The following is a 21,237-nucleotide window of genomic DNA, read 5'->3' as shown; positions in this document are numbered from 1 at the left end:
AACTAATTAACAGCATAATCTTCTAAATTCAGCAAGTTAATTATCATTATTGTGGTCTTTGCAGCATCATCAGTCCTTATGAAGTCTTGTCTCTCCCCTCCCCCCAGAGAATCTATGAAAATGAAGTAGGCTGGGAGAGGGTCTGTTTCTTTAGAGCAGGCTCATTAGGTGTTTGCTGATTAGCTCGGCATGCAGAGAGGCAGGTCAGGAGAATTCTGCCGAACACAAGGTCCCATGCTGAGCTCAACAAAGTTAATGCGAGTTTCTGAACATTTGCCAGGATGCCCTCTGTCAACTCTCAGTAGTAACCCCTGCAGAAAACCTACTGGCTACCCACTATGCTTCAGGTATTTCTCAGTTTGTGTTAAAAAAAAAATGTATGTGGAAAACTCCAGAGAGCATCACTTACAATATTTTTTTTTTAAAGAGGCAAGGCAATTCTAATTCAGAGGGTCTTATTTGTTTTTATATAGAATGATTTGTTAACTCTGCACTTGCTACAAATATAACATCTCAGATGCTTTCTGAAACAAAATCGAAGACGACCATCAAATGAATTCACCCCCAATCTCTCATTTGAAGACACTTGTATCTATTATTTATGTACTGCCATTAGCATGCATTCCAATCTACAGAGTACAAAGGAACAGGTACTTGTCCCAGGGAGGCTGCAATAGAAAATTCAACAAAGGAGCAATGAAGAAGCTGGATCCAGAGTAACTGTGACTGAAGGGAGTTGGTGGAAGGTGACTTAATTGCCCCCTTCTCCCAGCTACAGCTCCACAAGCTGTCTGAAGCGTCTCTCCTTAGGGTTAGGGGAACCTGCTAAATGGGGTGGGCTCGAGTGTGGGGTTTAACAGGGACTGATCACTCAAAATGAGGCAAGGCACCTTCTGTGAGCAGCAGCTCAGTTCATGGATGATTTCTGACAATCTTCCCCTTCCCCCTTGGTCTCTCAAGATATGAACAGGGAGCGTAACACAGACATTTTAGAGGTAATAATGAAGCTCTGTATCATCTAATGAATTTCTGCTTCAAGTTTTATAATTCTAATAATATTATGTTCAAACAGTATATATGCTGGCTAAGGACATCCTACCCTCAAATATAAGATCACCAGAGCTCTAAACGTTGGTATGTTGTATTTAGGTACTGAAATACTGTTATTTTTCCATAAGTGCTTAGTATGTACTGACTAAAATTGATATTCAATCCCCTACAGCTTCAACTGAACTTGTTTGCCGGTGCATGCATGTTTGCAGTCATTTGTTAATATCCCTGACATGTTTCAGTAGGAACTGTTTTACAAATTATTTTTCTGTATTTTCTGTATTTGTATGATCTGCCATGTTAAGTCGTGTAATTCCAAGCTGGCAACACTATGAAATGCCACTAGAGAGCACAAAGCAGATTTAAATGCAAGACAAACACTCCAGGCGGGGCATGTAATTATAAGGTATATAATGGGCAGAAGGGTATTCTTTTAGATGAATGCAGGATAGGCATATCAGACAAATTAATTACTGCTCTCATTTCTAAATTTTCATTTCTCAGGATGAGAGAAAAGAAAAAGGAATTTTCAGTCATGATATATGCAGACATTGATTAGGATTTAACGTATAAAATACACTGAGATAAGCAATAAAAATATTTGTACTGTCATATGTAATGTTAGAAGTGAAAGCATCCCATAATCAGTAAATTAGTTCTGGTGGAATAAAAATGGAGATTTTAAAATGTGAGTGGGTTTTAAAACTTGAGATACCCCCCAAGTGATCCTCTAAACCTTTGAGACATTCCCAAACCATGCATTAATCAACAGAAGCATTTTCTAATTGTGTCATCTGAACTGAAGCAATTATTAACATTGCTGAAGAGGTAATAAATTCTAACTGGTTCATTAACGGTTGCCATATTCCCTAAAGTGAAAATCCGGACATTTTTGGGAACATCTCCCCCCACTCCCCACTAATTTTTTAGGTTCTTTAAAGGCTTTTTAAAGCTTGGTTTTTAAAAAATTGCTCTGCTTGCCATACGTCCGGGTTTTCACTGACATTTTGTCAATTCGGCAAAAATCTGCCCAAACGCCATTTTCCGAGCCCAATTCCTGGGAAAACCCAGACGTATGGCAATCCTAGGTTCATAGCTCTAATATATATATGGAACGATTAATATACTTGCATTTGAAACTCAAAGGGTGATAGTCCTACATTTTTACTGAACCTATACAAAAATCAGAACAGTACTCATGCTCCTTTGTCTTCTTCTCCAGGATAAATCCAGTCAGATACAGTTCCTCAGATTGTCTCCAGGCCCTGCAGCTCTCTCTGCATCCAAGAAACAAGGTTTTGATGGCTACTTTTTAAAAAATATCCATCACCTCACTGAAAGAAACAGTTGAAATGCAAATATTCACCAAATTTTATCAACTAAGGAGACTGCTAAAACTTAAACACAGCTATTTCTCCTGTGCTTTCTCAAGATGTGCTTCTTTTATATTTGTATAACAAAAAAAGTTTGCCATGTTGCACGCATAAAAAGGTTCACAACACCCTGCTACATTGTTTTTCTTTTCTGACACATAAATTCTACAAAAGTATTCTGAGCAATTCCAGGTCAGATAACGCTGAACTACAGTGGTGCCTCGCAAGACGAAATTAATCCGTTCCGCGAGCCTCTTCGTCTAGCGGCTTTTTTGTCTTGCGAAGCAACCCTATTAGCGGCTTAGCGGCTATTAAAGGCTTAGCGGCTATTAAAGGCTTAGCGGATTAGCGGCTAGAAGGCGATTAGCTGCTTAGCGGCTTAGAAAAAGGGGGGGGGGAAGCGAAAAAAAATCGGAACACTTGCAAGACGTTTTTGTCTTGCAAAGCCCATAGGGAAAATCGTCTTGCGAAGCAGCTCAAAAACGGAAAACCCTTTCGTCTAGCGGGTTTTCCGTCTTGCGAGGCATTCGTCTTGCGGGGCACCACTGTACAAACACCAGTCCTGAGTTAACAAAGTTCCAATATGGCTGCTATTCCTTTCACACATCTTTTAAGAGTTAAAATCCTGGTTCAGACAAAATGGGAGGAATGTAGCCTTAAGGAGACCACTCTGATGGCGCAAACATTTCTGCTTGCCCGATTGAACAATCTGTGCTGTTTGAGGGGTCCTCTCAACCCCCCTTCAGCCAATTGTGGGGGGAAGAGGCAGCTGGGGGGGGGAAGAGCCCCGCTGCAATAGTGGAAGTCATTGCACAGGCTTCTGCTAGCAGCCTGGTTAGCAGAATTGAGCCCAGCAAAGTTTGCTACAGTATAGAGCAGCGGTTCTCAACCTGTGGGTCCCCAGATGTTGTTGAACTACAACTCCCATCACCCCTAGCTAGGAAGGCCAGAGCTCAGGGATGATGGGAGTTGTAGTCCATCAACATCTGGGGACCAACAGGTTGAGAACCGTTGGTATAGAGGATTTCTTCCACTTCTCCCTTTTCACATGGGGAAGTTGAAAGGTTATACTTTGCAGAGTTGGAAAACTTATATTTTGAGTAAATGAATTTCCTGTTTCGCCTGAACTCAAGAAACTAGCTTATTTTAACTATGACTTGTTAACAAATCAGGATCAAACGACGTTTGCTATCCTGGTTTGTTTTAATTAGTCACACTTAAAATAAGGCAGGGCCTCCCAAGATCGAACGTAACAGGAATTGACAGTTTCCCTAAAGTGAAAGTGAACACTTTCAACCTGCTGCTCTTGAGGGCAAAGATGAGAGGGCGTCTGTGAGCCTGAGCCACTTATTCACAACGCCAAACAACAGTGTATTATTACATACAAACTCTGGCAATTTCTTGGCTACTTCTCATAAAAGACATTTTCCTGATAATGCTTTAGTTGCTCTTGTAATTTTATCTTTTCTTATCAAAGGGTATTTATAGATCATCCTTTCAATAACACACTGGCTTAACAATAATGTAATACTTCTATACAAGAGTACATATTCATGGGCAGAGCTTACAGTGGTGCCCCGCAAGACGAAATTAATTCATTCCGCAAGTTCTGTCGTCTAGCGAATTTTTCGTCTTGCGAATCACGAAATCCCATAGGAATGCATTGAAATTCAATTAATGCATTCCTATGGTCAAAAAAAGTCCAAACAAAGCCAAATTTGGTACAACAACAGTTTATTAACTGCTCTTTTAAGTCACACATACTCTAAAGAGCAGTTCAAAAATTTAAGGGAAAATAAATTAACTTTATAAACAAAACATGTCTTTGTTTTTAGACAAAGGAAACAAAGTCACGAGACGTTTTCGTCTTGCGAAGCAAGCCCATAGGGAAATTCGTCTTGCGAGGCAAATCGAAAACGGAAAAACCTTTCGTCTAGCGAGTTTTTTGTCTTGCGAGGCATTCGTCTTGCGAGGTACCACTGTATTTCATTTTAGGTCTGCAACAGGGAGAATCTAAGCATGATAGCCAGATGCAGCACCCCACTTACACAACCAATTCTCACTAGCACAAAATAGATTTACTCATCCTCCCTCCCTCCCTGCCACAGCCCCTGCAGTTACCCAGATGTGCTCTGGAGGCCATCTGAGGCTTGCAGCAAGGAGGAAAGGAAGTCCTGCCATGCCCACCGGTGCAACATTGTACTTATCAAAACTTTCATTTCTATGCAGTATAAAATTAGCAGCCCATGCCGGAGCTGATTTCAAAAAATATCCATGACATTCTTTATTACTATGTATCCTTGACTTTGTGAAAGGTCACCACTGAATTTCATCTGCTACACACCAGCAGCGATCATCTGAAACACCTACAGTTTCATTCTAATTTCATTGCAGAAGGAACGTAGCTCAGTGGTAGAGCATCTGCTGTGTAATCATAATGTTCCAGGTTTAATTCCCAGAAACTCCAGGTAGCACTGGGAATGTCCCCCATCTGAAACCCTAGAGAGCTGATGCCGGTCAGTGAAGACAACAGTGAACTAGATGGATTCAATATTAGGCAGTTTCCTACGTTCCAACTGGCCACAACATGTGCATGTTACCCCTGCAATGTTGAACACAAAGCAGGTATGCAAGGTCCCTTTCCAACATAACCATGGCATCACCAGTCTCCTAAAATGCTTCATGTTGGGAATTAACCAATTTAAAATGAGGCACCCTCTCTCCAACTACCAGGTAGATTTAGTAGTCTCTGTTTAATGCATGCATTTGTCTGCTACTGCATTTCTACAATAAATGGAACAAGTAGTCTCTCTCTCTCTCTCCTTGATTTTCTATCCCAATGCCACCCCCCTCTTTCCCAGTCAAACAGTTAGCATTTTGCATCCACTGAGCATACTCAGTCCTGGTTTTTTGTTTGGTTCTCTAAGATTTTGCCTCCTGCCAAAGATCTTTTGGTCTTTTGAAAACCTCAGGGTTTCCCTGAACATGCCAATACCCCCTTCTTGCTTGTAAGTGGTGCCATTTTGAAAACATAAGGATAGGCACTTGAGAGAATGAATTTGCTATTAGTATAGATGCAAAACACAGGCAATTAAATAAAGAATTCATTGGAAGCACTAATTTATGCATCATAAGGAAGCCAATGATTGATTTAAGCAATAAAAATAGGATTCTGTAATTGTATAATTTACAGAGGTATCTTTTAACACCCTGTTTGATACCACAAATTAGGTAATTTTAATTGCCACTTCCCATGGTTCCTTTTCACTTGATAAGCAGAGTAAGGAGATCAGAATGTAGCAGACTTCCAGGCAATCCAAAAATTTGCGATTATCATTGAATGTCTTCAGAATTCTCCCATCCTTTCTACTATTCACTAACAATGGCTGTACTTGGGTGTCACAGTAAAATATGGCTTAGTGTGGAGTGGGCAAACTGTTTTTCTATTCAAGGCCACATTCCACTGAGGGTCATTTCTTAGAGCCTATATGTGGACAGGGGGCAGGGCCAATTGTGGGCAACCCTTTTCTCTTTTCTCCTTCTTTTTCTGCTGCCCCTTTTCAGCAGGCTGCCAGAGGAGAAACGGATTGCTCTTGCCACAGGGCTGATTGCTTGCATGGTCTATCCCCTACTCTTCCATTATTCCATCTGTTCCTTTCCCCATGAAATTAGGCAAAAATTTGCACTAAATTAGGTCAAAGGGTGCCCATCCCTGGTTCAACAAGACATGAGTGAATCTAGCTGCTCCAGGCTCACTTACTCCTTGCACAAAGCTGGGAGGAAACATTTGCGAGCTTTCATTTCTTGTTTGGATTAACTGAGCATGCTGTGTCCTGCGACTATAACTTCAGAAGTCAAGTTTTGAAGTTACCATGTACAGTGGTACCTCGGGTTAAGAACTTAATTCGTTCTGGAGGTTTGTTCTTAACCTGAAACTGTTCTTAACCTGAGGTATCACTTTAGCTAATGGGGCCTCCCACTGCCACCGCCACCCAATTTCTGTTCTCATCTTGAAGCAAAGTTCTTAACCCGAGGTACTATTTCTGGGTTAGTGGAGTCTGTAACCTGAAGCGTCTGTAACCCGAGGTACCACTGTACCAGGTTTAGTTTCAAATCATTCTGGACAATGTAAGAAGCCTTGGTTAAGCAAAAGCAAAACATGAAAGCTTCCAAGCTCCACCTTCTATGTGTGGGAAGATTGGGGGAGGGAGGTATGAACTCAGGAGGAGGCAAGATCCATTAATGTCTTGCCATTGTTTAGCAACATTAGTATGACGTCTGAACTCAGCCATTGTTTTCTGGTCATAGGTGTCTTTTCACTGATTCTCTACAATGGGTGGAAATTCAAATTGCAAACAGTATCTAAGCTAAGAAAGGGAATTTTCAGTCACTTGTATGGTGCATTCAGTGCATTAATGCGGAGCGGAACTATTAACTTGTAAATCGTACATTGGCCCACTCTACAGAAAGTTCCACTAATGTAGAATTTGTGCTAGCATTACGTGATAACAAATGATAAATACTTTGAAAGTTACAAAATGCTGTATAATTGTTAGGTATTATTTACTCTTGCTGTGGTTGTTATTAAGTAGTCTTTTCTCAAGGTCCTGCTTTCCAAAATGCAATAGTACTGCACAACACACAAAGACAGTCACATAGCTAATTTCTTTGGGACTTAAAGTACGGTTCATCTATATGTATGTAAAACAAAATTAGGTTGTATATAAAACAAAATAAATAAAAACCAAACATATTATTGGATTTTCTGGCTCACTTTCTATATTATGCCTAAATTCATCTTATTGAAGAACTTACCAATTTTGCCTCTGACTGCACAGGTTGAGGAGATGAAGGTCCTGGAATTCCTGGGATACTAGGCACCATGGTGACAGGTCTAACAAGCTGTTCAATATAATCAAGAATTAATACACAACTAAAAGCACATTCTACTTTATAACAGCTAGGGTGCCTGTCCTTTCCACTAAAAGATTGCTCATTGAGCTGCTTAATGCCAACTTTTTGAGGCCTCTGTCTGTGGATACCCTGTGGATATTTGTCAGGAGCCAACACTACTACCATCCAGGTGCCAAATTAAGAAGACTCTTATTCATCTACGTTCTTAATGGTTGAATTTGAGCTCTGTTTTATAGTTCTACTGTTTCTTACTCTTTTTATTGACTATTGTTTCATTAATTATGCCTACTTTTTATTTGGTTCTTTTATGCTACAATATTTTTGCCTTTTTAATAGTTTGCTGTTATGGCTTTAGATTTGGACATTGGTGTAATTTTACCAGCAGAACCTCCATTCCAATAAGTCTATTTATAAGTGGGTAGCATGATGTGTTCAGTTGGGGGAAACCAACTTCCACTTAACAGCAGGATGTATGTCCTGCACAAAATTCCCCATTCTTCTCACAAGCCTGGGCTGTGGGGATGAGAGTTTATTAAAAGCTGTTGTGTAGTGCTTCACCCTGTCTTTCTTCCCTCTCAGTCACCTAAAGCAGGGGTGGCTAACCCACAGCTCATGGCCATACCTGACCCTGAATTTTTTTTTATAGCCTTCTAAGTTCCCAGATCGGGGCGCAGGTGGTGCTGTGGGTTAAACCACAAAGCCTAGGACTTGCCGATCAGAAGGTCGGCAGTTCGAATCCCCGCGATGGGGTGAGCTCCCATCACTCGGTCCCTGCTCCTGCCAACCTAGCAGTTCGAAAGCACGGCAAAGTGCAAATAGATAAATAGGTACCACTCCGGCGGGAAGGTAAACGGCGTTTCCGTGTGCTGCTCTGGTTCGCCAGAAGCAGCTTAGTCATGCTGGCCACATGTCTCGGAAGCTGTACGCCAGCTCCCTTGGCCAATAAAGTGAGATGAGCGCCGCAACCCCAGAGTCGGTCACGACTGGACCTAATGGTCAGGGGTCCCTTTACCTTTATCTTTAAGACCCCATTAAAAATCATTTTAAAAAAAGTATTATATAAAAATAATGTTGACTGTTGTTGCAAGTCCTCTGCTGTGGCCACCCCCACACACTAATTTTTTAAAAGCTTTTTTTAAACTACAGAATATGCTCCCACGGGTTCCCTACTGTAATACCACATTTCTTGGTCACCCCTACTTCTCTTTTTTCTGCAATGACGATTTTTGTGACACCCTGAATTTAGTAATGCATAATTAATGATTAAAAACGACTGAAAATAGCTCAGGGGAAAGATTTTTGGAAGGCAGCCATGGGAACCACAGTTCTCACCACATCCACTTTTATACTTCAACCACACCCACTTTGACATGCAGTCCTAGGAACAGTGAAGTTCAGTTTCCTATGCTCGCAATTGTTTCTTCTCTTGAGAACGTGACTGGGATCGGCGTCAGTCCCCCAATGGTCTGCATGCTGTGGACCTCTAACCACCTGCCAGCCTCCCGACTGGCTTCTACCACTCGTTCTCTTCTGGATCAAGTGGTACTAGAGTCACAGCTGTTTCCAAGAATTAGGATTTGAGGACTGGGACTTTTCTAAAGTCTGGGAGAACGCGTGTATGCCGTATATACACATACTTACTGGAACTGCCGTTGGGACATGCACGTTAGAATTTGTGATCGTGGCAGGAATAGCGACAGGCATGGTTTGTCCATTAGGAAGGTGCAACAGCAGTGGGAAGGGACCTGGCACCGGTCTAAGAAAACAAATGGAAACAGAAAAACACTTATGGGACAAAGTACACTGCATATTTCATTCATCTTTGGCAGTGTGTATATTATGATATGCCTATTTAAAGACGGGATCCATAGAGGAGCATTTCTGTTTGCCTGACAGAACCATCACTGCCTCCTTCCCTTGCCCCCCAAATAATGTTCTGGGGGCTCTCCTGACTACAAAGAGAGGATATGGAAGAGGCACATGGGAATCCCTGTTGCACTAGCAGGGCTTCTGCTAGAGGAACAGGTTAGTTGAATCTGGCCTAAATTTTGGAACCAGACTTGCCTTACGTTGGACCAAGAACCGGAAGGTTCTTCTGAAGGAAGGGGGCAGATGGTTTTCATTAAGTCACCCTTCCCCCGGAAATCCAAACACCATCTCCCATACTGTTTTAGAGGGAGGAAGAGATATTGTAAAAATCACATCCCCACCTCCCGTTGAAGCCTTTCATGAGTAGAGATCAACTCACAGGAACTCAAGATCCAAGCCAGAGAGATTATGACTTATCTAAGACCAAGAGTGTTGCTGGGTCCCCAATATTGTTCCACACGCACACACGTCAAACTTGGAATTAGTTTTTTAAAGGACAGCCCTTCTAGCCATTAAAACCTTCTGAGGTATTTTATCTTTAAATAAGATCAATCTAAAAAAGGATTAGGATAAAGGAGGAGATAATATTGGAAGGAATATGACTGGGGCCTCCATTCTCATTTTTATTCTGATTCTGAATATGAAGGATTGGTGGAACTTTTGCAGCAGTTGTCTTTAAGTTCTCTTGTGGGAAGAAAGCTTGGCTTGAGTGGGACAGGACTCCTTCGAGATCCGAAGACCAACATGAAGGATTACCAACAAAACCGGCGGAGAGGGACTGAAAGAGACTTGAAGGCCTCGGATGTGAGAAATCCAGGCTAAGGACTGTTATTTTGGACATATAGTTGGGAAGGGACGGAAACCAGGGATGGGAGGGGGGGGGGAAACAGAATTTCAAAAACACTTATGACTTTTGGGTTTAGTCAATATGATTTATGTTTTATAAAAAATGGGAAATCGATGGAAGGGAATCTGAGTCCAACTTAGGAAAGAACTTAATTTCTTATAAAAAAGGTAATATTAATATGGTAAGGAGGAAAAATAATAACTTGCTGATATAATTATGGGAATTGGGATGTAGGAAGGGGGGTGGGGGGAAGTCAAGGACCAAGGTTAAGAAAGTAAGATTTTTGAAATTATACATGTTTTTGTCTTTGTCATTTATGTGTGTGTTATGTCTTTATAAAATGTGGAAAACCAATAAAAAAATTATTTAAAAAAAGGATAAAGGAGGAGATAATATTTAAGAACCGCAAACAAACCTTATAAAGATATTTCACTAGTTGTCAATATATAGAAAACTTACACTATTGGCCTGTTGGAGGAGGGAGCCTGGGTTATGACAGTGCTAGAAGTCGGTGAAGGTATGGCTTGCTGAATAATGACACTTGAGTCAGAACTTGCAAGCAACACATTAGGAACCTGTAGAGAAGCTGGACGAACAATTGTGGACGTAGGCTGGGCAGTCTGCTGCAGTGACACTTCCTACAGGAAACAGGAAACCATTTATTAACATTAGTTTTACCATTCAGTTTTTCCTCTATGGATAATAGAAACATCTAGCTGTATCTGTATTGGATTTGAAATTGTTTTTATATATACAACTGCAGCAAGCAATTGTTTCTGTCATGTTTCTGTTGTATTGTGAAATTGCTTCATAGAAAGCAATTCATAAATAAGGAAATCTATGTACATGTGGCTGCCAAGGTGCAGGAGTTCCTCAATTTAGCCTCTCCTAACATGGGTGCAGCCTCTGTCGCTGTATCAATGTGCAATATTGGCATTGACTTTCCATGTGGATCTCTAGACTCCAATCTCCTTGAGATCATGGCAGGGAAGACTGCAAGACAACTGCTTGCGGACAAGTTGTGTATGCTTTAGAAATGTTCGCAACAATACTGTACTTTAATAATAATTCAGAACAACAAACTTTGCCCTTTAGATGACCAGACATAGAGGCTTTAGTAAACTGCATGAGTTGGGACTCTCTTGTGTTCAGACTATTGAAGTGCTGTAATTAATAACACAGGTGGAGTGGGGGGCACAGGATGAGCAAAAATGTTTGAAGCTCTTAAGTTTCTTGAACTTACTGGTACAGACCACGCTTCTAAATCATGAGAAATTACTACCTTTTCGTCACTGGTAGTGGACTCTGGATGAGGTAAAGGACTATCCTGGTGAGTTGTCTCAACAACAGAAGGCTCTTCAATCTTATTTCGTATAATTGGTGTTGCGAGAGGCGATAAATCTAGAGGCATCTAGAAGAATTATCAGGTAGATGCATTTTAAAATCTGAGCAGGACTCTCTTCAAAGAGTAGGCAATTTACAGTGATGCTAATATCCTGGCCAGCAGCATTGTCATCTCTTTTTAGACAGTGTTGGCAGTAATAGCTAATGAAAGGAAATTACATTCTGCCACACTTTCCCTCGTTAAAAAAATATTACTCACGTTACAAGCAAGAGGAGTTCATCCCTGGCAAACAACACAAAGCAGATGCCAGTTAGGACACTTTTTATACTTTTATTTCCTTTTTCAAGCAAAGTAGCAATAAATGACAGTAAGTATTTTGGTGTCATTTGGAATTATTCCTAGCAGCCCAGCTATGAGAGTACAGTCTAGTTTGCGCATCATGTTAAACCATAGTTTAACCATAGTGCCTGCTTTCCTCCTCCTGTCTTCCCCCAAATGGGAGGAAACATTGGATTAGCATTATGTGTAAAGGTGTGTACTTAGTTTAGAGCTTGTGTTTGTAGAAATAAACCATGAGCACTGGTCCACACACAATAATAATCCAGTACTGTGGTTTGTTGCCTCCCACCTGGGAAAGTCATAAACAGGAAAAGAGCAAAGCTGGCACAATTGAGACGCATGCATCAGCATGACACTTGTTCACATTATAGACTTGTGGTTTTTTTTTAATGTGATTGACTTGTCAGGACAGATTGACAGAAAGGTTACTTCACAAAATACTTCCTCCAAGTGTGGTTTCTATATATTTCTAAAATATAAGGATTAACAAGAATGACATTTTTTCTACCGGTGAAAGAGTCCTAGTGATGAAGGGAACCCAAACAATTGGTAGTCTACACAGTGATTTAGCTCTGATCATCTTTATAAACATACTTTTTTAATATCATCTTCAGAAGCTTTTTTGAATTCATTTTCAAAAGGACTTGCAAGCTCATTGAATAAACCAACTTCTTCACAATTCTTCAGGAATCGAGTTGGCGTTGGAGTCTGATCTAAAATTAAAATATATATATATATGATTTTCCCAATTATATATTGGTTTTTATACATATTTTCAAATTGATGTCAATTTTTATGTTTCAGGCACTCTAAAATTTGCAACTGATCCTGACCAGGAGTGCAGTATAATTAAAGGTTTCACTGTTAATGTATCCTTTAATAAAAAACAATGCTGCCTTTTTGCCAAATCTTTCCTTTTAAAACCAGTACTGTATCACCAATATACACAACACAATCAAAAGGCAAAACAATGCAAATTCTATGTGTGTTTTGTTTGCAAAAGTCTTAGAAACCTTACAAACTGGGCAACAAGAAATCACATATTTTAAAAGAGAGATATTCCTTGAATTTTTGTTGTTGCTATGGCTGAATGTATTTTTTTCTGTTCTTAATCAGCCTGCCTGTGGACAGCTGGGGGAGGGGGGAGAGAGTATGATAATGCATTGAAAAGTCTAGATTAAGGTGTTTTAAAATGGCATACAGCTGTAGGGATGTGCCTGCCTCCCTGAATATACAGAAGAAATCGGGGAACAATTTAAATCGGTAGCATTTAAGCTTGAAAATTATCTCTTAATCTTTAGTTTATGAATAAAACAGGCTGGAGCTAAAAAAAAATATTAAGCATAAGGATTACTTTAACTTTAAAAACAAAACAAAACAGTATTGCACCTTGGCTGCAATTCTTCACCCATTTGCCAAGGAATAATTTCCATTCATCCAAACAGCATTTATTCTAAAGCAAGCGAGAAGATGATTGCAACCAGAGCAAAACATTCTAATGAGAATGAACTTTAATTTCAACCATAATTGTTTAACTAATAGACAATAAAATACTATCCCAAAACAAAATAAACTTGCATTGTGGGATTAACAAAGGAATAATAGTGATCACTACATAATGGCTGAAATTTAAAGATAAAGGGGGAAAATACTGAGGAAATCATGGCATTCTGTTGCTTGTGCTTCATGCAGCATCTAAAGATTAAAGATGTGTACAGAAATCAAGACACATATTATTCACAGAGTAGTGACCTGATACTTTTCATATAGTACTTACATTGCCTGCAAAGGATCAATACTACACAAAGGATCAACTCCACTGTAGCCAATACAGTAGAAAAGTGTATGATGTACTTTATTCACAGTATCTGCCTATCAGGTGTTGGCTTTCACGAAAAATCAATGCCTTGGGTCCAGAGAAGAGCAAGAAGAATTCTATGTGTCTAGCAACAAGGGAGAATTGGCAAAACTTGTATAGAGCCTTGTGTGAGTACATGTGTCTTTCTGCTCATGTAAGGCACTTTTGGATGCAACCCATTACTAAACTGGTAATTACTTCTGGTGAAGAACCATCGTTTCAGGAAAAAGTAGTGGATAAATGTTATTAGCATGCACTTTTGATAGGCTAATCCTTAAAATGTAATTCCCTAGAGTCAAGCAAGAGTTGCTTTCAGACCCTCCTCTTCATTCTTTATGTTTAACAAAACATTATCTTTATTTGCTACCCAGCCAGATTTTTTAAAAAGAGGGGGTTGAGATGAAAAGATCACCATAGAGGATGGAACTGCAAAAGAAATTAAAAGATCAGAGAGTATATACTTTGACCAACTGCTTTTGAGACCAAAAATATTTTATGCTATAGATAAATTTATACGGAGAAGCAAAATGACCGATAAATATTTATCCAATAACCATTTACAAATATATGACATTGATTTAACTAGGGTGGTGCATGTAAGTGTTTTCTATCATCAGTGCCTTACTCTAATTGCCAGGTATGGTTTGCTGTGACAACCCTTACAAATAGAATTTCAGTTTAATTGGACTGCTCATTATTTAATAGTAAAAGCCAGAAGATTAATTTTATAAAAGTAAAGTAAAGTAAAGGACAACACAGTTTACAAATTCATTTCATAAGGAGTCTTTTGATGTTGCTTCTGATGAGCCTAGAGAGTTCGAGTCATATACAGAAAATACACAAAATGTGTGCACATTCCAAAAGAAAGATGGATTAATAGAAACATATACTAACCAGCTACAATGACACTGTCATTACGAGCTGGACCAAATTTCAGTGTCATCTCATGTTTATGTTTATGGACAGCCAAATGATCCTCGTTGGTAAAACGCTGTGGCAAAAAGTTTTAAAATATAGTTATAAATTTTAATTTCAACTAAAGTGATAACAACATGGAAAATCATTTTCATAACAGGTTAAAGCCATTAGCAAGATGTTAACAGCTGATTATTTTTTTTAAATGAAAGTCTGGATGGTACAGTAGGAAAATGATAAAAGTAAGCTTCATTGGACAAAAAGGTTGTTTGTTTGTTTTTTAAATAATCTGCAAGATATCCTCAACATTTAAATAGCACCAGGATAAATACTAAGAGGTCAATACCAGCTTTCGACAAAGGTTTCACTCCACCTATAACCTTGTTTTGATGAGCAGCTGAATAATAATATCAATATTGTAGTTGCTCAGGCAGACTCACAATGGGATTGTCTGTATACAAAGTGACTCAATTAATGGCAGAACATTATTCAAGGGAATGCCAAAGAGGGGGGAATATGCCTTTTCTTTAAAATCTCTTATGCCAAACTCCCAAGCCTATTTTTGTACTTGGCAAAGCTTAACAAACACTTTGGTGTTTCTTTAGTGCAGCTTCTGAGAAACAAACTTTTAAAAGATTCAAGTGTAAATGCAGGTGCACGCCCCGCTGGAAGCTGGAGATTATACATAATACAGCAGTGCTGCCATTCTATTTTTCAAAATACAAAGTTGCTGTTTCCCAAAAATGAAATGCTTGGGGGCGGGGGGAAGTAGCCTGCAAGACTCAAACAAAGAAGAAAACATGCAAAAATAACTGATCATTTCTGAATGTTTTTTTTCCTGACGTACCTACTCTTTTCTCACATTTGTTAGTAGTCCAGTATATAGAATGATTTACAAAGGTGAAACTAGTGTACCCAATTTTAAAATATTGAATATTACCATATTTTTCACCCCATAGGACGCACTTTTTCCCCTCCAAAAATGAAGGGGAAATGTGTGTGCGTCCTATGGGGCGAATGCAGGCTTTCGCTGAAGCCTGGAGAGCGAGAGGGGTTGGTGTGCACCGACCCCTCTCGCTCTCCAGGCTTCAGGAAGCTATCTGCAAGCCTTGTGAGCCCGGCGGGAGTTCTTGCGGGCAGCAAGGAAGCTTCTCCCCAGCGCCAGCCCCACAAGCTTGGGGGACAGCGGGGAGGCGCAGCGCGCCTTCCCGCTGTTCCCCGACCTGGTTTGGAGGCTGCCAGTCCCACAAGCTCGGGGGGCAGATATCCGCAAGCCTGGGGAGACCAGCGGGACTTCCCGCCGGGCTCACAAGGCTTGTGGATAGCAGCCTGTTCTGGGGGCTGGTGTCGGGGGAAGCTCGGGCATCCCCCGCTCCAGCCCCGCACCTGGGGGAAAAATAATTTTCCCTCTTTATTCCCCCCCCCCAAAAAAAAAACCTAGATGCGTCCTATAGGCCGGTGTGTCCTATAGGGCGAAAAATACGGTAATTGCTCCTAAGCTACTGCATTACAATGTATTGGCTAAGGCTCCATCAGTATAGCTGGCCATGAGTGTTGCTGAACTTCACCCTACACCATTTTCACAAACTGGCTAATCTGTTTTAAATCTAGCACTGACCTGTATTATTCTTGCAATGGACTTGACTTGGCATGGCCAGAAAGCTTTCTCTGCTGTCAAAGGGCTTAATGCAGAACACAAGTACAACAGCCCTATTGGCTGTGACTGTCTATTTTGCATGTCACATTAAACCATAGTTTAAAAACAAACTGATGTGTGCTACTCTCCTGTTCCTGTTGCCACTGTGGATGAAACAAGCCAGAGCCTGGCTTGTCATGTTGTCCCAATCTGAGCTTGTGGTTTGTTTCCTTCACATAAACTGCAAGTGGTAAATATTTTAACAAATAAATAAACAGGAACAAACCATGGTTACTGCTTGTGGTAGCCAGCTGAGCAGCACGTTAGTTTACTCTCTCTGTCTCTGTAACATTGATATTTAATTAAATCAGTTTTAAACACAGAACTCAGTGGAAAACACATTGCAGAATTGCTACTACAAACAGCCTTAAGAACCATGCTGATGTTGTTCTAAAGTGACTTCAGGGCTGAGAGAGAAGTTTCAAATGCAGAAAGAAGTAGCTGAATCAGTCTAAAGGTTAAGAAGTTGCTTTTTTTCAAAATCAAAGAAACTACATTTAATTTGCTGTTGAAGTTGATTATACCCAAAATAGATTCTACCACTGCAACAGCCATTCCATTACAAGGAACACTGACCATGCAACATGAGCTTCCACTAGGATGCAGTAAAATGTTTTTATGTACTGGGCTCATCTGCAAGTTCTCAAAACTTGGTTTTAACTTGCTTGTTCCTGCCTTTTTGGGGCATGAGCCACATGATGTTTCCCCTCTCCTGTTTACATTTTGGATGTCCTGCAGCAAAAACTTGCTCCCCCCCCCCCCATTCGAGAGTATCACAGTTTTTCATCACATGCCAATATAATATGCCCATGAAGCACATTAGGCATATACTGTTTCTTGCCTTGTCTCGGATTTCCTTGCTGTGCCCACAACCACGTCACATAGACTTTGCTCCTCCCTGCTTCGTTTTTCTTCTGCTTCTGCCCATTTCCAGGCGCAACTTTCTATCCTTTCCAGGTGGACTTACCTGGGAGGGAGATCCTTTGCACTCAATATGAGTAGGAGTGCCTGACTGCGTTGTTAGCACACCAAACCCAAAGCCCTATCCTCACTCCCTACTCCTCCAACTTGCAAGAGCTCTCCTGCTCACTCATTGCTTTGAAGTGTGTCCAATGGAACTTACTCCCAGGTAAATGGGGCTGAGATTCCAACCGTAGCAAGGAGAGCAAAAACTGGACTGCAACAATAATCCACCATCTCCTCGCAACTCTCTTATGGCTCTTCTTGGCAAACAAACTTGCAGGAGAGTAGCGCAGCCACCCACAAAAACCCATTTTCCCAAAGCTATTTGTGGGCAAACACACATCTACTTAGTACTAAGTCCTACTGAATTCAGTGGGGCCAACTTCCATGTAAGTGATGCTCGGATCTCAGTTTTCGCAAGGGAGTGAAAGCTGGATTGGAGCAGTGAACTTACAGTCATACCTTGGGTTGCGAACATGATCCGCGTGGGAGGCACGTTCGCAACCTGCAGTGTTCGCAGCCTGAAGCGCCGCGTCTGCGCACACGTATGACGCGATTCGGCGCTTCTGCACAAGATGTCATTTTGTGCTTCTGCGCGTGCACCGAAACCCGGAAGTAACCCCTCCCGGTACTGCCGGGTTTGGTGCGGTCCGCAACCCAAAAACATGCAAACCGCACTGTTCATAACCCGAGGTATGACTGTATTTTCTCTCTTTCTCTCCCCTACTCCTGGCTTTGGGCTGGAACAAACCACACATCTTTCTCCACCTCCCTTACATCCTTTTCACAAGAATTTAGGATGTATTTATCTGGGAGTCTGTCCCATTGAATTCAATGGGTTGTATTTCTGAATAGACACATTTGGGATTGCACTGTAAAAAACTCAAAATTCTGTCCTTGTCATGCCCCATCAAAGCCTCACGAAGGGAAAGTTCAGAAGCAGATGAAACATCCATCATAGCTGCTCTGGGGAAAACAAGGCTTCATACTGTATAAGTGCTGATAGTAGGGTGAGGTAGAGATGTGCATCACTAAAATGCATTGCTAACAACGATGTTTAGTCAGAGTGCAGCAGTAATCAAACGATGTTATGGAAATACTGAAAAAGAAAATGTAGGGTGCATGTTTCCCCCTAATTTCTGCTGCAAACAGTGACAGAAAGGAGTGTCCTCAACTTTATATGTTAATGACAAGGGTTCTGGGGGTGGGGTTTTCAACATGAAAGTAGATCTGAGAAACAAATGAGCAGAATGCATGGTCCTCATACAGGGAAAAGTGAAATCAGTTGATAAACAGCAGTGGTATAGAACCACAGAGGCTATGATGCACAAACAATAAACAAAACGGATTTGGAAAACATGGGGTTTTCAAAGGCTGTGTAGAAGAGCCCATACAGAACAGGAATAAAGGGGAGGTGAAATCCCCTTATAGAAATGAAGATAACAGTCCAGTATGATAAAATACCAACAAGCCTTTTTTATATATAATTAAAGAGAGCTCAAGAAATCACTCAGTAACCTTGAGGATCTTAGTAATTCTTCAATTATTCTATTTTTCTTTGAAATACCATAGCCAAGTTGTATTTTCTGTCATCTACAAAAAACATTTAGCAATTCTAAAAGTTGCTGACATCATATACAAGTTCTTATCCCCGCTTCATCCAACCCTCTGTACACTGACCCCTCCTTGAATCAAGAGCTCTCACAAAAGTAGTTATTAATGTGTGATATTTGAAGCTATGCAGCTTTCATTGCTGGATTGGGGTGTGGTGCTCAGTATAGTCAGTAACACCACCACACAATGCTCGTTTGGAGGCTTTGGTGACAGAGTTCTCTGCTGCCCATCCCAAATAAGCAATGTTGGCTTTCAGAGCTTACAGTGCCATCCATTTAAACAAGTAGTTGAACATGTGCAGCAAAGAAGCATGCAGAGCTTGACTGTTACAGATCTTTAGGCAATGAGTAAAAATGTTCTTAGGACTCAAACTGAAATGTAAACTACTTCCTCTGATATAACAAATGTTTCTCTGTTAACTAACACAGATAGTTTTAACATGTATTACCTGTCCACATCCAGGGGCAGTACATAAAAAGGGTTTGTCATCACTCATATTCCACAGGTCCTTGTATTACCTACATTGAAATAACAAACATATCCAGTGAGTCCAGGCAATTGCTCTAAGTCAACAAACTAACATCCTCCACAAATGCAAGAGGAAAGTCGGTGTGTATTGGTATTTCCCCCCTTATAAAATGTCTCTTTATGACCAAGTCTCAAAAGCAGCAGTATTTCAACAAACACTTGTAACAGTTTTTAAGGGAGGCTTTCAAAATCATGTGAGGAACACCATGAAAGCCAAATAGTTTATGGTATTTATGTCTCGCAGATGTGAAACTGAATCTGACACATTCCTCTGCATGGCAAGCTGGGAAACATTTCTGCAAAATATAAGATATCCAACTGTGGTGGCTCACTCGCACAAATGAGTCTTCTCCTGCTCTCTACAACCTCCACTATCCCTCCAAATCTGCTATGGAGGGTTGGGAAACCTCTGGAAAAGGTGGGGGAAGGAAGACAGGAAGGGGAACTCCCATTGTGTCTGCTGGCACAATGTTGGAACTTGCTCACAGAAACTGTGTTGTAAAACAAAATATAAATGTATTAAAACATGCACACGTATATATACCTGGCAGATTTCACATGTAAGCCAAATTTCATAAGGTAAACGATTTATTATAGCCTCCTTTTCATGACAGTGGTTCTGCAAATCAAGAAGGGAAAGTCAATTATTAAATTATCTCTTTTTTTACCATATCTTAAATGGTTGGAGTGGATGCACCCGATTTCCATGGGAATGGTATATTCTGCTTCAGGGCCTGTACCTTAACTCTGGAATCAAACATTCTCTAATGAAAAGATTGTCCTTACCAAATTTATTTTCCCAACAACATTATGAGGTAGATTAGACTAGAGGTGGGTTCATGAAATAATTCTGCCACAGTAAATACTCTTGACAATCCCTGGGGTATGATGGATATGGGCAAACATGATGAACTAGATGAATGTGAATATGGAAAGCAGTAAATTCTATTATCATGATGGAACTTCCTCCAGCTTGCAATCATAGAACCTTTGATGGCAAAATCCATAAAAGCCTTGTTTACACATTATGCTTGCCCATGTAAACATGAACCTGGAGAAAGTCAAACCTATTCATAGGGAATAAAATGTATACTCTGGACTTATCCTTAAAGATAGTTATAAGTCTCAGCAAGCCTCCTATTTGAACTATCCAATCTCATCTCCTATCCCGACACTATCCAGAGCAGGGGTCAGCAAACTTTTCTGTCAGCAGGCTGGATCGGCCATGCGCAGGAACGCGCGCACCAGTATGCATGCACACACCACTCTTTTCCCGCTGGCTTTCGGAGCCATGGCGGGGGAGCTGTTGTTATCTGCAGCTTCCAATTGGCTGCAGGAGCTTCCAGATAGCTTCCTGGCTATCTCGTGCCTGGGAGGGCACCCTCTGTGCCTTGCCCCCTCAGGAGTGCACCTGCCCTGGGCAGTGCGGGCATATGTTCCACTGCCGCCTCCACTTGTGCATCAGAACCACCTTCCTTTCTTTCCACTTCAGTTCAACATATTCTCCCAAATTCTATTTTCCTTCTACCAGCAGGATTGTTCAATGGATCTATAGTCTGCTGTTAATAGGAGCTCTTTCATTTGCAGAAGTCATACTCAGGATACAAATAATAATAATAATAATTTATTATTTGTACCCCGCCCATCTGGCTGAGTTTCCCCAGCCACTCTGGGCAGCTCCCAACCGTGTGTTAAAAACAATACAGCATTAAATATTAAAAACTTCGCTAAACAGGGCTGCCTTCGGATGTCTTTTAAAGATAGGATAGCTGTTTATTTCCTTCACATCTGAAGGGAGGGTGTTCCACAGGGTGGGCGCCACTACCGAGAAGGCCCTCTGTCTGGTTCCCTGTAACCTCGCTTCTTGCAATGAGGGAACCGCCAGAAGGCCCTTGGCGCTGGATCTCAGTGTTCGGGCTGAACGAT

General features: G+C 40.8%; 1 protein-coding gene across 4 annotated transcripts in view; it reads right to left on the bottom strand.

Moving 5' to 3' along the window:
- Positions 1 to 21,237, bottom strand: part of ATF2 (activating transcription factor 2) — a 45,075-nt gene that overhangs the window by 14,098 nt on the left and 9,740 nt on the right. For 2 of the 4 annotated variants that reach the window (XM_082197253.1, XM_082197254.1), the window contains 8 exons: positions 19,856 to 19,930; positions 19,232 to 19,301; positions 14,490 to 14,586; positions 12,332 to 12,450; positions 11,336 to 11,464; positions 10,513 to 10,691; positions 8,979 to 9,093; positions 7,239 to 7,325 (listed from right to left, as the gene is read on the bottom strand). In XM_082197253.1, the coding sequence (XP_082053379.1) occupies positions 7,239 to 7,325; positions 8,979 to 9,093; positions 10,513 to 10,691; positions 11,336 to 11,464; positions 12,332 to 12,450; positions 14,490 to 14,586; positions 19,232 to 19,279 (774 nt within the window). In that variant the 5' untranslated portion in view covers positions 19,280 to 19,301; positions 19,856 to 19,930. The remainder of the gene's footprint in view (positions 1 to 7,238; positions 7,326 to 8,978; positions 9,094 to 10,512; positions 10,692 to 11,335; positions 11,465 to 12,331; positions 12,451 to 14,489; positions 14,587 to 19,231; positions 19,302 to 19,855; positions 19,931 to 21,237) is intronic. The other 2 variants (XM_082197255.1, XM_082197256.1) reach the window with 1 other exon arrangement.

The sequence above is a fragment of the Podarcis vaucheri genome (assembly GCF_965113315.1).
Source record: "Podarcis vaucheri genome assembly, chromosome: 1".
Classification (NCBI taxonomy): Eukaryota; Metazoa; Chordata; class Lepidosauria; order Squamata; family Lacertidae; genus Podarcis; species Podarcis vaucheri.
This window is presented reverse-complemented; position numbering and strand designations above follow the sequence as displayed.